The sequence below is a fragment of the Elephantulus edwardii genome, unplaced genomic scaffold (assembly GCF_000299155.1).
Source record: "Elephantulus edwardii isolate Elephantulus edwardi_28Jun2011 unplaced genomic scaffold, EleEdw1.0 scaffold00035, whole genome shotgun sequence".
NCBI classification, from domain to species: domain Eukaryota; kingdom Metazoa; phylum Chordata; class Mammalia; order Macroscelidea; family Macroscelididae; genus Elephantulus; species Elephantulus edwardii.
The window spans coordinates 12,074,453-12,092,096 of record NW_006399785.1 but is presented as its reverse complement, the minus strand read 5'-3'; the positions used below and the strand labels follow the sequence as shown (position 1 = coordinate 12,092,096).

Genomic DNA, 17,644 nt, shown 5'->3' with positions numbered 1-17,644 from the left:
AACAACAGAGCTTTCTTCTTCATCTCTGGTGGCCCAGAAGTCGAGTCTGCACTAGAGATGGAAGTAGACTCATGGGTTTTTCTCTAGTCAGCTCTATATTTTCTCATCATCGACTGTTGGCTTGGCTCATGGTACTTCGTGCACAATCTAAGATGCACGTCTCACTCTTTGTTATAGTCACTTTTGTCTCCATCTGACTCATCTCCCATCATTCCTTCCTCATCTCTGATGCTCTTAACGTTCTGGCACTACCCACTTAAAATGAAGCTCTGCCTGATCCTGTTCATCAACGTCATTGACGATCCAACCATTGTGATCCATGTGGCTTTCAAGAACTGATTTTTTTTTTTAAACATTGATTTCCAATCTGTGCCTTGTAGTCCATGTTAGTTGGGAAGCTCCCTGAAACTGGTCCAAATCAGTTCCACAGCAGCATGCAATTCCTCCACTGACGTGGCAATGTGCACTTAGGAAGTGCATTGGTCAAGAGTGGAATCTAGTCTTACCCATGGAAGAGGATTTCTACCACTGAACCGGCATTGTTTCTACAGAGGAACTAGGTCTTTGTCAAACTGCTTGACTTCTAGGACACAAGAAATAGTTCTAAGTCTTTGCTCTCTATACTAGCCTTCCTGTGTGGTGACAGAAAATTGAGGTAGGTTCAGATTATGTCTTCTTTGTAGCCCATTCTGTCCAATTAGCTACCTCCCAGTCTACGTACCCAGTAATTAATCTTTTCCTTTGCCTTCTACTACCACTGGCCAGTGCACTACACACCATCCTTTGTCCTTTGGACTATATTGTATTCACTCCTCATCTTTTTAAGTCAGTTTCCATGTATCCCCCATGACATTCTTCCTAAAACAAAAATGTGACTGTGTCTCAATCCCATTTCTAAGATACATCCCTAATTCTTCGTTATAGTCACTTTTGTCTCCACATGACTCATCTCCTATTATTCCTCTCTCATCTCTGATGCTCTTGATGTTCTGGCACAACCAACTTAAATCCATCAGTTGTTCTCATGGCTGCAAGCTTTTATACCTGTTCTCTTTGTGGAGTGGAGTGTCCTCCTTTCTCTGTGTCAAGATGCCTACTCATCCTTCAAAACCAAGTTCAATGGTATGATTCTAGGTAACTTTTCCTGGTGGTGCTGCACCTCCCTTTCCTAGGTTAATCTTTCTTTCTTCTGAACCATAGACTGCTGTCACATAGTATCATGATTTATTTGCTTACAAGCTTTCTGAAGGCAGGGTTCCTGTCTTAGTCATCACTCTACCCCCAAGACCTAGTAGTCAGTTAATGTGCGTTCAAGCAAATATCCTTGCAAGAAGAAACACAGAAGCTGCGTGTCTAACCTTTATTGTACCTGGGTGAGGGCTTATCTGTCTTAATGGGAATGGAGGTGGAAAGGCTCTGGGAGATTCTGAGCTAACAGGTATGGTGAAGTTGAAGTAGGATAGGGAGGAAAAGGTTAAAGAGATGTGAGCAGAGTGGGAGGAAAGAGAGCTAGAGAGAGAGTGAGAGGAGAGGAAGGAAGAGAAATGTTGAGAGACAGCCTCTTAAGGGTCCAGTTTCACCTCTAAGTCTCCCTAGGCTCACGGATTATGTTGGGGGCTTGTCTCTGTCAGTTCACTTTCACTGTGGTTTTCCAGAATGATGACTCAAATCTGGTCACCCTGTTTCTGTCTGGGGTTTGAAGGGTAAGGTAAAGAGTTGGAAGAGATTCAGGGGACACTTAATTAAATTGAGTTGAGATGTGTCCACTCTTCACCTTGGCAACGATGCCATTCAAAAGGGTTCCATTGTGCCCGGATAGCCAGGAAAGAGAATGTGTTTATACCCTTTCTTTCCCACTTATATTATTGCCTCTAAACCTTGTCTTTCAGATATGAACTATCAGTCTTGCCCACAATGGAGGGGAGAGTGCAACAACAGTGCCGTCACCGTGTTCTGGAAGACCATTTCCAAGAACGTAAGTGTCAACTCATCAAATTCCAGAACTCTGGGAGGCAAAGAGCTTATGAGGCCCCTTAGTCTCGTGGTTGGGTCTCTACACTTTGTGCTCCACAGACTCTTTTAAGAATGAAAGTTTAAAGTGAGGAAATTGTTCAAAATTGCATTCCAGATTTTCACAATCTCCATGAGGTCATGAAGGGCTCATGATACGAGCTGAAGAAACTTTGTTCCTACCAACTCTTTGACTTTGGATGCCAAGAAGCTGGGGGCTTAGTTACATCTTCACATCCAAGTACCAGCCAATTATAGACTTCTAGTAAGATCTTATTAATTTACAGTTGTAACATAACAACAACAACAACAAGCCACCTATTGTATGCCAGATACTGTGATTGGCTCTTTGGATAATTTAATATCTTCCATTCTTTCAAGAGTCTTATAAAGTAGATATCAAAATTATCATGCCAATTTTATGGATGAAAAAAAATTAAAGTACAGGTGAAAAAGCAAACTATCAAAGGTACACAGCTGTCAATGATTGTGTTTCCCATATGTCCACAATAAATGCCCATGGAAGCAGAAGTCATGAAATTTTAAAAAAATGGTTAACTTGCTGCAAAAGAAGCATCCCTTGGATGATTAATGGATGTCTGACCCCAATCATGGTATTTGCAGTTGCTTCATGTGTGTATAAATGTTGGACACTGAATAAGGAAGACCAAAGAAGAATTGTGCCTTTGAACTGTGATGGTGGAGAAGAATGCTGACAGTATCACGGATTGTCAAGAGAACACGGAACTCTGTCTTGGAAAAGGTGTAGCACAGTGGCCCTCAGAGGCAAAGCTGGTGAACATTTGTGTCTCAAGTTTTGGCACATTAGTTGGAAGGGCCAGTCCCTGGAGAAGGACATCATGCTTGGTAAGGTAGAGAGTTGGCAAAAGAGAGAAAGACCCTCAGTGAGATGGACTGATACCATAGCTACAAGAATGGCCTCAAACACAGAAGGGATTGTGAGGTTGTGCAAGGACCAAACGGTGCTCTCTTCTGCTGTACAGGGTGTTGATGTGAGCTGTAGCTGACTCCGTGTCACCTATAACAACAATACTGATTTTGTGTTTGCTTATTATTTCTCAGAATATTTTGTTGTTTTATCATGTGTGATAGTTTTAGGGCTCTGATGATTCTGCAAACCTTTAAAGTTGAGACATAATTGTATGAATCCCTGTTGGTGAGCTAGATTAAGCAAATGGCTGTTAACTAAAAGGTTGGTGGTATGAATCCATCCAGGGGTATCTCAGAAGAGAGAGGTGTTTCTACTTCATTGAAAACCCTCTGAAGCATAGATCCACTCTGAAATTTAGAGTCACCAGGAGTTGAAATAGCTTTAAGTTGTTTTTTTTAAGGGCTCACTCTGAGCTTAGTGCCTGGAGTGCAAAGGTGAAGATGATGGAGTTGGGGAGCCCTTATGATACACTTATGGGCTTGCATTTTATTTTTGTCAAGTGTTCATGACAGATTGTTGTGGTTATCTGGCTTGAAACAAAACAAACATGGAAAATTAGACTCTTCTGTTTTCACAATAGAGACACTACTGCCTGGTGATTTGAGTCTGCACTTACAGATTGAGGAGAGTTGATTCAAGATATCCTTCGTTTGTCCCATCTGGGAGGCTGGGCTCTATGAGGAGGAATGTGGCATTGGGATTGGAGGAAGGCTCATCAACAACTTTCATTATGCAGGTGACATAACCTTGCTTGCTGAAACTGAGGAGAACCTGAGGCATTTGCTGCAGAAGGTCAAGGACTGTAGTCTTCAATATAGATTTAAGTTTAGCATCAAGAAGACAAAGATTCTTACCCCTGGGCCAATTGGCAGGATCATGATAGGTGGTGAAGAGATTGAGATTGTTAACAGCTTTAGTTTGCTTGGCTCCACAGTCAACACTCTTGGTACCTGCAACCAGGAAATCAAAAGATGAATTATATTTGGTGAGTCTGCTGTCAGGGACCTCTCTAGAGTACTGAAAAACAATGATATCAGTCTAGAGACTAAGGGTGTGCCTAATCCAGGCCATAGTCTTTGCAATCACTTGTTATGCATCAGAGAGTTGGACAATGACTAGGGATGATAGAAGGAGAATTGATACCTTTGAGCTGTGGTGCTGGAGAAGAGTACTGAACATTCCATGGACTGTTAGGAGAACAAACAGGTTGATCCTGGAGAAGGTGAAACCAGGCGACTCCTTGGAAGCAAGGATTTTGAAGCTCTGTCTGATGAATATGTTGCAAACCAGACCTTGGAGAGGGACAATATGCTTAGAATGATGGAGGGACAGTGTAAGAGAGGAAGACCCTGGATGAAATGGATTGACTCAGTAACTGGGAAAAAATAGGGGTAGATGTGTCAGAGATGATGAGATTGGCTGGGGGTTGAGAGAGTTCAGAGCTGTTGTACATAGGGTTGCTATGAGTCGAAGTAGACTTGATGGCCCATAATGACAACAACATTCTTTGTTTAGGCCCTTTCTAAAAATGTCCATCTCAGACTTGGTCTAGGAGGTCAGGAACCCACAGTGGAGGCAACACTTGTATTCTGCTCTGCATCCTCCGTGGAAAGAAAAGAACAGAGGTGATTTTCACAGCTCCTGTCTCAAATCTTAGCACTTGCAGAATAAAGTTCTGATTCCTTGGCAGGAAGCCACACCTCTCCATGAACTCACTTCTCTATGAAACTGTAGCTCATGACCTTCTCCCAAGACACCATTGTCTTCTCTAACCTACAGGCCTTTCCACCAGAAGCTGCCTTTGCCTGGTGGACTCTTCCGGGGCACCAGGAGCTTAAACCTTCATTGGTTCTCTCTGGGTCTCTGTTGGGGCAGGCTGGACTTCCTCTCTTCCTGTAATGTAGCATCTTGAGCCAGGTAGCAGGCACGAGGGTTGTAGGTGCAAAGAGGTGCAGGTTCCTAGTTTAATCACGTGGTGTCATACGATTACAACTGTGTGACAGTTGGGTAGTAAGGAGGATGCGAGGTTGTTAGGACTCTAGAAAGGAGACCCATGCTAGCCTTGGGCACCCAGAAGGTTTTCTTGGAGAAAACATGCAGAATCACATTGTCATGTTTATTTTGTCCTTCTCATCCTTCCCAAAACAAAACCTGCTTGTTCATGGCAAACCCAGGTACTGCAGATTAGAATTGCTCCATATGTGTTTTGTGGCCGTACTCTTTACAATCAACAGAAGAGTTGATGCCTTTGAATTGTGGTGTTGGGAAGAGTATTAAATGTCCCATGGAATATCAAAAGCACAAACACACAAGTCTTGGAGAAGGTTTCCATAGTGTTCCTTAGAGGTAAGAATGGTGACATTTTATCTCCCATACTTTGGACGTATTTTCTGGAGGAACCAGTCCTTGGAGAGAGACATCACGCTTGGAAAGGTCAGGGAAAGAGAGGAAGACCCTCAATGAGTTAGATTCACACAGAGGCTATCACAATAGGCTTGAGTATTACAGAGATCATGGGGAGGGTGTAGAATAAGGCAAGGTTAGATCTGTAATCACAGGGTCATGATGAGTCATGGGCAATCTGATGGCACCAGACAACAACTCTTTCGCGATCTCTTATCAAGGACTTCTTTAAAGTGCTACAGAGCAAAGATGTCAGTTTAAAGACTAAGGTGCACCTGGCCCTAAGCAAAGGTACTTCAGTTGCTTCCTATGCATGCGAAAGTTGGACAACAAAAAGGAAGACTGGAGAAAAATCAATGCCTTTGGATTGCACTGGAAAACAGTACCGACTATACCATGAACTGGCAAAAAAATAAACAAATCTGTCTTGAAGGAAGTGTAATCAGGGTGCTCCTTAGAGGAAAGGATGATGGCACTTTGCTTCATATGCTTTACCCCCTGGAAACGGACATCATGCTTGGAAAAGCAGAAGATCAGCAAAAAACCCTCAAAGAGATGGATTGCCCCAATAACTCCAACAGTGAGTTCAAGAATAGCAATCATTGTGAGGATGGTTCAGGATCAGGCAGGTTCAGGTCTGTTGTTAATAGGGTCACCATGTTGTTGTGGTTGTTATGTGCCGTCAAGTTGCTTGCGGCTCGTAGCGACCCTATATACAACAGCCCTAAACTCTGCTCTGTCCTTTGCCAATCGCACTGTCTCTGACACTCCCATCTTGGTTATCTCAGTCACTGAATCAATCCACCTCATAGAGGGTCTTCCCCTCCTGCGCCGTCCCTCCACCCTCTCAAGCACGATGTCCTTCTCCAAGGACCAGTCTCTCCTCACAACATGTCCAAAGTATGTTAGATGAAGCCCCAGAATCCTTGCCTCCAAGGTTTAACACTTTCCAGGATGCGTCTGTTTGTTTTCCTAGCAGTCCACGGTACTCTCAACACTCTTTTCCAGCACCACAGTTCACAGAGAACTCAATGAACCTAACAACAGCCTTGACCGAAGGCGATGCCCAGGCCTTTCTTCTGTAGCCCTGTTGGTAGTTTTGAAGCCTTTGGGTTAATAGTCAAGCACAGTTTATGCCTATTTAAGCCTTTGTGACTTTCCTAAATGCCTATTCAGCTTTCAGCAAATATTCTAGCTGACTGAAGGAAACACTTTGCCTCACAATATCCATTCATTCATTCATCCAAAAGGCAGTCAAGAGATCAAGAGGAGTATTGCATTGGACAAGTCCACTGTCAGAGATCTCTCCAAATTGCCAAGGATTCATGATGTCAGTTTGAAGGCTACAATGTGCCTGGTTCAGTCTTTTTAATCACTTGCCTTGCATCTGAGAGCTGAACAGTGACTAAAAGATGAAGGAAGAATTGATGCCTCTGAATTATAATATTGGAGGAGAGTGATGAATATCTCATGAGCTGTCAAAAGAACAAATAGTCAGGTCTTGGAAAAGTGCAGCCAGAGTCAAGGATGATGAAGTTTCATCTCACATATTTTGGCATGTTGCTAGGAGAGGCTATTCCTTGGGAAGGTGGAGGGTCAGTGAAAGAGAGGGAGACTCCATGAGGTGGACTGATACCATGAGGGAAGCAATGGTCACAAGTGTTTCACAGATAATGAGGATGGCACAGAATAGGACAGGGTTCAGATGTGTTTTGGGTTTTTTTAAAAATTTATTTATTTATTTATTTATGTGTGTGTGTGTGTGTGTGTATACTATGAAATCAGATCTGACTGGTACAGGAGGAGATTCCCTCCTTCTCCAGCATAGCATCTGGTGGATTTGAACCATATACCTCTGGAATTGCAGTACAGCTTCTTGCCACTGGGCCACCAGAGCTCGCCCTGATCAGTTTTTTTTATGGGGTTGCTATGTGCTCTACTCAACTTGATGGCTCCTAACAAAAACAACAACAACAACAACAACATTTCATTCTCCCTTCTCTGCGCCTGTCCAGACCTCCACGTTGCCTCTCTCTCCTCAGTGTCCTCATTCCTGGTGTCCCTGTTTCTCTTGCTGCTCCCACTAAATGAAATGGGTGATGCCCACAAGACTGGACACCAGGGAGTGTGTCATCATCTTCCTCCACCCATGTTCGTCTCACTCACCTGAGCGTCTGACTTTTCAGCCACTTGACCTTGGCACCTCCCTGAGCAATGACTATGAACCTCACTGATGCTGCTGCTTGCAGACTGGGACAGCTGTAAGAACCCTAAGTGGAAGCATCCTCCTCTGATTGGCTTGAAATGACAATTACACTGACCTTGAAAATGGCATTTCTGTGTTAAAAAATAAAACACTTCTGTGTCAGGCATATTGTCTCTAACTTGTGAATGGGGTGCTATTTTGGGGTTTAAAAAATTTAATTGTTTTTTAAGGAGCTCTGCTGGCCTACTGGCAAGAAACTGCACTGCAATCCCAGAGGTATGCGGTTCAAATCCACCAGATGCTCTGCTGGAAAAGGAGGGGCGATCTCCTCCTGTACCAGTCAGATCTGATTTGACAGTACATGTACAAAAAATAAGAAAGTAAAATAAAATTTAAAAAAGTTTCACATTCTTTAAAATACAAAAAAAAATTGATTGTATTTTCTTTTTATTCATTGTTGCACATTTTCTTCCCCTTCTTCCATCCCTCCTCCCATGAGGTGCAGTGTTTGAACTGCTTGGGTGATTAAGTTTGCAGGATAAATGATGGTGTTTGTTTTGTTTTTAAGTTTGCAGAATCTGCCAGCGGTGAGGTCTATGTGATGCTCAATGGATCTGCCAAGTCCAACGGGTCTTCCAGCGAAATCTTTGACAAAAACAGGTATTCATTTTTGTGCATCTTGTTGGCAAAGGTTATTCCTGTCTTTTGTGTGTGTGTCTCAACTCTAGAAGCATACGCTTGTCTTGTTTCAGCTCAGTCCTGAAGACTTACAGAAGGTAAAGTCTCTGCCGTCTACAAAGGATTGGTCTTTCTCAAGCCGTGTTTTTGTCTGGTTCTTCCTTTGCCCCACATCCCTGCATAGTCTTAATGGTCACTGCCCTGTGTTCAGCCTGTGCCCTTGACTTTCTGAAGCTGCTGGCGTTGCCTCTGCTTTCTTTTCCATTATGCACCACCTGCCCAGTTCTTGGCTTTTCTGCTGCTGTTCCCTACCACATATGATCCATACGACCTGACCCTCAGCTGTTTAAATCTTCACCATCCTTGAAGGTTTGCTCAAACCTGTCTTTCCCCCATGAAGTGTGTGACCTCCAGTTACTACATAAGCTTATTACTGGGGACAAATTATTGATGAGAAAATGATGTCAGTTTGAGGACTAAAGTGGGTCTGATTCAGACCATAGTCTTTCTGATCACTTGCTACACATCTGAGTGCTGGACAATGAATAAGGATGACAGACAGATTAAAACTGACACCTTTGAGTTGTGGTGTTGGAGAAGAGAGCTGAACATCTTGTGGACTACCAAGAGAACAAACAAATATGTCTTGGAGAAAGTGTATCCAGAGTGCTCCTTGGAGGCAAAGATAATATTCATCTCATATACTTTAGCATGTTGCTAGGAGAGGCTATTCAATAGATAAGAACATGATTCTTGGAAAGGCAGAGGTACAGCAGAGGAGAGGAAAACCTTTACCCAGGTGGACTGACACAGTGACTGTTGCAATGGGTTCTAGTGTGTCAGAAACTGTGAGGATGACACAGGGTCGACAAGGTTCAGATTTGTTGCTCATGCTGTCACTATGGGTTGTACTCAACTTGACGACAACTAACAAGAACAATAACAACAATAACAACAACTGCTAGTGACACCAGGAACTATGCTGGGCTCTTCTTCAACCATTAGCTCTTTAAAGATACCTATTATTTGATAATATCCAGTGACCTCTTGCTGATATTACTGCTGTCATGTTTAACAGCTGGGACTTCTAAAGCAATTATGTATTACTTAGGCGACCTTGTAGGAGGTCTAGTGGTGCAGTGGGTTAAGCACTCAGCCTCTAAACTGAGAGCAAGCTGTTGGAAATCACCCAGTAACTTTTCAGAAGAAAGACCCAGTATTCTGCTCCTGTGAGGTTTGTGCCTTGAAAAAAAAAACTCTATGGGGCAGTCCTGCTGTGTCACATACCCATGTGACACTGAGTTAAAATCAATATGATGACAACCAAGGATGTATCCTATCTCCATATCTTTTCAGTCTATATGCAGAGCAGAGGCTGGACTTTATGAGGCTTTAAGAGGCTGAACTTTATGAGGAGCAATGTGGCATCAGGATTGGATGAAGACTCATCAACAACCTGTGTTATGCAGATGAAATGACTTTGAGTGCAGAAATTGAGAAGGACATGAAGCATATGTTGCAGAAGGTCTTCAATATGGATTGAAGCTTAACCTCAAGAAAACAAAGATTCTCATCACTAGCCTACTCGGCAGCTTCACAACAGGAGAAGAGATTGAGATTGTTAACAACTTCAGCTTGCTTGGTTCCACAATCAACACTCTTGGCACCAGCAATCAGGAAATCAAAAGATAAATTGCATTGGGAAAATCTGCTGTAAGGGACCCTTCTAGAGTGCGGAAGAGTAATAATATCAGTCTGGAGACTAAGGTGCACCTGATATAGGCCGTGTTCTTCGCAATTACTTGCTATGTGTCAGCGAGCTGGACAATGACTAAGAATGATAGAGGAAGAATAGATGCCTTTGAGTTATGGTGCTGGAGGAAAAGAGTGTTGAACAAACTGGACTGGCAGGAGGACAAACAGGTCTGGCCTAGAGAGAGTGAAACCAACTGCTCCCTGGAGGCAAGGAATTTGAAGCTCCATCTCACACACTTTGGGGAGATGGTCAGGAGGGACCAGTCCTTGAAGAAGGATAGAGGGACAGAGGAATAGAGGATGAGATGGATTGATTCAGTGACTGGAGAAATGGGATCAAATCTGTTGGAGACATTGAGATTGGCTCAGGATAAGACAGAGTTCAGAGCTGTTGTACGTAGGATTGCTATGAGTTGCAGGTGACTCGATGGTACATAACAACAATGACAACAAAAAGAACAAGTGATCCATCTTTATTGATTCAACAGAATGTGGAAATTATTGCACAATGTCATCATATCACATTCAAGAAAAATCTTGCTGAAGAAGATTACCCCAAAATTACAAGAACATGACATTGATAAAGAAATGTCAGAAATATAAGCTGGATGTAGAAGAGGCCGTGACACTAAAGATTTCATTGCCAATGTCAGTTGGGTTTGAGCTGAAAGCGAAGAATACCAGAAGGTTGTCTATCTGTGTTTTATTGACTATGCAAAAGCATTTGACTTTGTGGATCACAAAAAAAAGTGGGTCTAACCTTGAGAAGAATGGGAATCTCAGAACACTTAATTGTGCTGTGCAAAGCCTATATACCTAGATCAGGAAATTGTATGAACAAAGCAAGGGAATTCTGCATGGTTCGAAATCAAGAAAGGAGTGTGTCAGGGATGTATCCTGTCTCCATACCTTTTCAATATATATGCGGAACAGATAATTTAGGAGGCTGGTATTTTTGAGGAATAATGTAGCACCAGGATTGGAGGAAGAATCATCAACAACCTGAGGTATGCAGATGACACAACTTTGCTCGCCCCCCAAAGAGGAGGATTTAAAGTACTTGCTGCAGAAAGTCAAGGACTTCAGTCTTCAATATCAGTTGAATCTCAACTTGAAGAAAACAAAGATTTTCATCACCAGGCCAATTGATAGTATTCTGTTTGCTGTTGTTGTTATGTGCAATCGAGTCCTTTGCGACTAATAGTGGCCCTATGTTCAACAGCCCTAAACCCTGCTCTATCCTATGCCAATTGCACTGTCTCTGATACACTCGTCCCAATTACCCCAGTCACTGAATCAATCCACATTATAGAGGGTCTTCCCCTCTTGCACCGTCCCTCCACTCTTCCAAGCATGATGTCCATCTCCAAGGACCTGTCCCTCCTTACAACATGTCCAAAGTACGTCAGACGAAACCCCAGAATCCTTGCCTCCAAGGAGCAGCCTAGTTTAATCCTCTCCTGGATGAATCTGTTTGTTTTCTTGGCAGTCCATGGTACATTCAATACTTTTCTCCAGCACCACAGCTCAAAGGCATCAATTCTTCCATTCTCCCTCCCTAGTCATTGTCCAACTCTCTGATGCATAACAAGTGATTGTAAAGACCATGGCCTGTATCAGACACACCTTAGTCTCAGAGTGACACCATTGTTCTTTAGTACCCTGGAGATGTCCCTAACAGCCGACTTTCCCATCACAATACGTTTTTTGATTTCCTGGCTGCTGGTGCCAAGAGTGTTGACTGTGGAGTCAACCAGACTAAAGTTGTTAACAATCTCAATCTCTTCACCATCCATCCTGATGCTGCCAGTTGGTCCAGTGGTGAGAACCTTTCTCTTCTTGACATTGAGCCTCAATCCATACTGAAAGCTGCAGTCCTTGACCCTCTGCAGCAAGCATTTCAGGTCTTCCTCAGTTTCAGCAAGTGGGGTTGTGTCATCTGCATAACGCAGATTGTTAGTAGATCTTCCACCAATCCCAATGTCACACTTCTCCTCACAGAGCCCAGCCTCTCAGATAATCTGTTCTGCATACTGGTTGAAAAGGTATGGAGATAGGACACATTCTGGGCGTACACCTTTCCCAATTTTGAGCCATGCAGTGTTTTCCCTGCTCTGTCTGATGGCTGCCTCTTGGTCCAAGTATTGGTTTCATATTAGCACGATTAAATGTTCTGGAATTCCCATTCTTCTTCTCAGAGTCAGCCATAGTTTATTATGATCCACCCAGTCAAACGACTTTGCATAATCGATGAAACACAGATAGACATTCTTCCGGTGTTGTACATAGGGTTTTCTGAGGCCTGCTATTTCTGAAGTGGATGTCCACTTAATCTCAACGTTCAGATTTAGAGGAGTATCTGACAGACAAGCAATTTATAGAACAGTGACAATAAATCCCTCATTGTGGAGTTAACCATTAGTTACAGTGTTGTCCCTGCCCAGTGTCTTGACCCACTTATTTCCCAGGTTCACCCTCCACCAGGATACCTCTTCACTTCTACCGAATCCCTTCAGCATTTATCCTCCATTGTCCAACCCTTGATCGGACAGCTTGTATCTGAAATTTTCATGGCTTCTGTGATTCCAAACACGTCAGCTGCTGACAATTTCTTATGCTGTGACCAGTGTCTCTTAAGTTTAGTGGTAATGTCTCCAAAGGGAGGGTGTTGTGTTCTGTAGAACTGGGGTATAGATTGCGGCCCACTGGCCTGAATGACCTTGGCGCAGCCTTGGAACTTTTGCACCTGTGGGCGGGGCAAAGTTTTTCCCACGAGGCGCTTCTCTATTGGTTGGCCCCTGGTTCTGCCAACGCAGATTCTCTTCTCCCCCGTTCTGTCTGCACAGATCCCTCTGTCTCCCCTCTGCACGGGAGAAAAAAAAAATGAGGGTATTAAGAATTTCATCCACAATCAACACTTTTGGTAACTGTAGTCAGAAAATCAAGAGGCGGGTTGCATAAAGAAAGTCTCTAGTCAGGGACCTTTCCTCAGTTCTAAGGAGCAATGATGTCATTTTAGAGACTAAGGTGCACCTGATTCAGTACATGGTTTTCCCAATTGCTTGCTATGTAACTGAGAGCTGGACAGTGACTAATGCCCTTGAGTTATGGTGCTGGAAAAGAGTATTGAACACACTATAGGCTGCCAAGAGAATACATGAGTCTTTCTTGGAGAGAGTGAACTCAAGTTGCTTTTTGGAAGTAAGGAATTTGAAACTCCATTTCATGAACTTTGGGCATGTTGCCAAGAGGGCCTAGTTTTTAGAGGAGGACATCATGCTTGGAAAAGTAGATGGTCAGTGCAGAAGAGGAAGATCTTGAATGAGATAGATTGACACAGTGACTGTGGCAATGGGGACAAGTGTGTCAGAGATGATGAGACTGGTCTCAGGATAGGGCAGGGTTCAGAATCATTGTTCATAGGGTCACTATGAGTTGTAGTTGACTTGATGGCACCTAACAACAACAACAAACAATATGAGACCTTAGGAGTCCTTGAGTGGTGCAGTGGTTAAGAATGTGACTCTTCATGGAATGCTTAGTGGTTCAAACTCTCCCAGAGGCACCTCCTTAGGTCTCACAATCTTCTCATGAAAAGTTAACTACCTTGAAAATCCCAAGGTACCGTTTCTACTCTATAACACATGGAGGCCACCATCACCTAGAAACAACACAATGGTAAACTACCCTGTGCGTACACCCTTTTGTATGTGCTTGATGAAGTACTGGTGACATGAAGGTTAATTGAAAGAATGTGTGAAAAATGACATTCACTGTGTTGAGACGACACAGAAAGTGCTCGGTGAAGATCAATAGCAAACCCAATCCCATCATTGTCGCTTCTAGGAGCAAAGGGGGGGGGTGTCTCCCCTCGTACAGATTTATGGCCTTGGAAACCCAATGCAGAGTCACTGTGAATTGCCAGTGGCTTTGGTTGTGGGTTATGAAAGCATTGCTATTTTGGTTTGAGGTTGACAGTGTCTTTGTGTCTCTTCTGTCTCAGCATTTTTGGAAGCGTGGAAGTTGTCCACTTGAATCCAGCAAGAGTCCATTCACTACAAGCCTGGGTGATCCATAACATTGGAGCAGCTCCCAAGTAAGTTTCATTGCTTTGCTTCCACGTAATCTCAGCATTAGCTTGTGATCCGTCAACAGAAGAATCCACAGTCACATGGACGCACTGAGAACAGAGTGGCTTGGGGAATTTCTGGTGGCACGGTATGTAACATGTTGGGCTGTTAGCAGAAAGGTCAACGCTTTGAATGCTGCACTAGCTCTGTGAGAGAAAGATGGATGGTTTCCTTCTGTGAAGATTTCCAGCTTTGGAAAGTAGATGGAGGGTGATTATAAGTCAGAATCCACTCAGCAATGGTGGGTTTGGATTTCCTTTACAATGGATGTTGTGTGGACCATAGAGTCGGAACTGACTCAGCTGACCCTCCAGCAGGTTTTCAGAGGCTGTTAATTTCACGGGAGGAGATTGCCCATTCTTTTCTTGTGGAGCAGCTGGTGGCCTCGAACCATGTGCCTTCAGGATTGCTGCACAGCTTCTTGCCAGTAGGCCACCAGAGCTCCCTCTACATGTATAGAATCTTTAAGTAAGTCTTTAAGGAATAAGAGGTTGGGTGTTGGACTGCTACCCCTGTTTGAATCTACCCGTTGTTCGGTAATAGAAAGTCCATGACTTGGAATGCACTTGATGGCAGTACATTTGCTTTGAGGTTGAGTGGTGAAAAAAAAAATTAATCGTGTCAGAGATCAAATTGGAGCCTGTTAAAATTAAAGAAAGACAGTTATAGAAGGAACAGAGCCAACTAGATTGGGAAACACTGCTTGAGGGTCCATGAAAGTCCTCTTGCAAGAGGAGTTTTTTTTCTCCTTCTAGTACAGAAAAATCCAGAAACTTCTAAGAAACGAAATTATTAATGATTGGCTTTACAAAGTCATACTTACCCGACATAGAGTTTCAAGGTCTCATGAAATGGATCCTGTTTCTCATAAATTTTTAGTCTTGGTGTTACTCTGTGGTTGCTTGTGGGGTCCAGCCTGGGTGACTACCCTTGCTGGGTAGTGCTGTGGAGGATAGTGGGAGAGAGACCCCAGGTCCCCTGAGGTATGCTGACCAGCTTTCTTTTAAAAGTCAACTCAGAATCAATAGGAAAAGAGCAAAAATGGAGCCCAGCTTGAAGCTTCAGCTGGAAAAATCCTGTCCCTAAGTCAAGTACCTGAATATCTGAAAGCTCTTCCACAGGTGTTACCTTCTTGGCTTTTACCTGAAATGTTGATAATTTGAATTCACCCACGAATGTCTCAGAAGGAAATCCCAGTGAAATATCACCAGATACCCAGCAAAGCCACTGATTTCAAGTCCATTCTAACTCACAGACACCCTCCATTGTATATCTAAGGCTGTAAATTTTTACCAGAGGAGTTTGCCCATCTTTCTCCTGTGGAGGGGCTAGTGGATCTGAACCATCAACCTTTTCATTAACAGTACAACAAACATGTAACACATTACATCCCCAAGCCATGACCCTTGAAAATCCTATGTAGTGCTTTTCTATTCTGAGACACATATGGTAGACACACACTGAGCTGAAATCAATTCCATGGCAACTGGTTTTACTCCACCCTGAGCTAATACGCATGCTGTTGTTGTGTGCTATTGAGTTGGAACTGACTCATAGCTGGTCCTCCAGTGGCTTTTCAGAAGTAGTAAATGACACAGGAGGAAATTGCCCATTGTCCTGTCACAGAGCAGACGATGGCTTTGATACGTTTGCCTTTGTGACTGCAGGGCAGTATCTTACCACTAGACTGTCAGAGCTCCACGGCCTCTTTATATTACCTCTGGGAAAGACACAAGGCTGCTGTGAGGGTTTATAGAGTCCAGCTCTACACCAGATCTGAGAGTGGGAAACCAGAGAGACTTCAGAAAAAGACAGACATAAAAGAGTTGGGCACAAAGAACTCAAATCTCCAAGAATCTTAAGTAACTTTATTCACTCCAGGCCAAGTTTTTAAACAATATTCCAAAACAGAAAAAAATGTAACAAGGGGTGTAAACAGTTCATTAAGAACCTTATCTCATAGGGAGCTCTGGTGGCCTAGTGACAAGAAGCTGTGCTGCAACACTGAAGGGGCATGATTTGAATCCACCAGATGCTCTACTGGAGAAGGAGGGGCAACCTTCTCCTATGCCAGTCAGATCTGACTCGGTAGTACACGATAAGAAAAAAGAAAACTGAAAAAAAAAGAACATTATTTCAGAACAAACATCTTCTCCGGTGATTTTTCAAGAAACATATTCTCAACGCTTCTCAGGGTTTTTTTGGCAAGGCTTTTGCACCATGAGAATGTAGGGTTTCTTGTTATTGAGTGTGTGTAGGTTTTCCCTTTATCAGACTGATAAGACTATCAGTTGAACTTGACCTAGCTCATCCACTGTCCTCTGTTAACTCCACAAGGGCTCAGTGATAGACTTCACCTCTCAGGGAGGAGACAGAGAATTGATTCCTCCCAGTCCTGCCCAATGCATCCCAATGGCAGTCACCACCTAGGTCGGTAGTCTTGTGGGCTGCAGTGATGCTGAACATGTTTCAGTGGAACTTCCAGACCAGGATGCACCAGGACAAAAGACGTGCTTGTCCACTCTGAAAATTAGTCTGTGAGAGTCCTATGATCGCAGGGTTCATCATGCCTGGGGTGACCAGGAGTTAAGGGTGGAGTCAGGGAAAACTAGAGGTGGGTTCTTGATCATGACCTGCTATATGGAAGAAACTAGGGGGAGACCTCAAAATCTCATTATTTCAATGCTTTCTTCTTTCCTCCCTAGGGACTCATGCTCAGACTCTTCCATAGGAGATTTGAGATTAGCTTTAAGCCAAAGGAATATTGCCTTTTCCTGCAAGAATGATCACAAGTAAGTCATTTCCTCTTGAAGAAACGGTGTTTTGCTGTAGACAAGTATTTCCCTTTCCCTCAGCATCCTTTGAGCCAGAAGGGCTGAGAAGCCCTCCCTGGGACTTTGGATGTCCTGTGCCTGCTGGAGACCTTGGCCACTCCCCCAGTATAGCCCAAATGGTGCTTCCTGTGGTCTCACCTGGTCCTGAAAGAGGCCCAGCTTTTGAGGCAGTGTTTTCAGGATCCACTGTGATAGTCATCACTCATTGCTTGTGGTTGTGTGTCATCGAGCCGTAACTGACCCATAGGTGACGCTCCAGTGGGTTTTGGAAGCAGTTAACTGCACGGGAGGAGATCACCCATGCTTATCTCTCAGAGCAGCTGGTGGATTTGAGTTACACCTTTGAGTTACTGCTTTAACTCCTTACTCAACACTTAGAGACCCATAAAGTATCTGTTGTTGTTGTTGTTATGTGCCTTCGAGTTTGCGACTCATAGCGACCCTATGCACAACAGCCGTAAACCCTGCTCTATCCTGTGCCAACCACACGGCCTCTGACACACCCATCCCGATTACCCCAGTCACTGAATCAATCCATCTCATAGAGGGTCTTCCCCACCTGCACTGTCCCTCCACCCTCCCAAGCATGGTGTCCCTATCCAAGGACCCGTCCCCTCCTGACAACATGTCCAAAGTATGTCAGACGAAGCCCCAGAATCATTGCCTCCAAGGAGTA

The 17,644-nt window shown here is 43.7% G+C and overlaps 1 protein-coding gene across 1 annotated transcript in view; it reads left to right on the top strand.

Moving 5' to 3' along the window:
• CD38 (CD38 molecule) overlaps nt 1-16,930 on the top strand; it is a 67,922-nt gene extending 50,992 nt beyond the window's left edge. Inside the window, exons 5-8 of the mRNA XM_006884537.1 lie at nt 1,890-1,975; nt 8,140-8,231; nt 14,008-14,100; nt 16,840-16,930. Of these exons, the coding sequence (XP_006884599.1) occupies nt 1,890-1,975; nt 8,140-8,231; nt 14,008-14,100; nt 16,840-16,930 (362 nt within the window). The remainder of the gene's footprint in view (nt 1-1,889; nt 1,976-8,139; nt 8,232-14,007; nt 14,101-16,839) is intronic.
• The last annotated feature ends 714 nt before the right edge of the window (nt 16,931-17,644 follow it).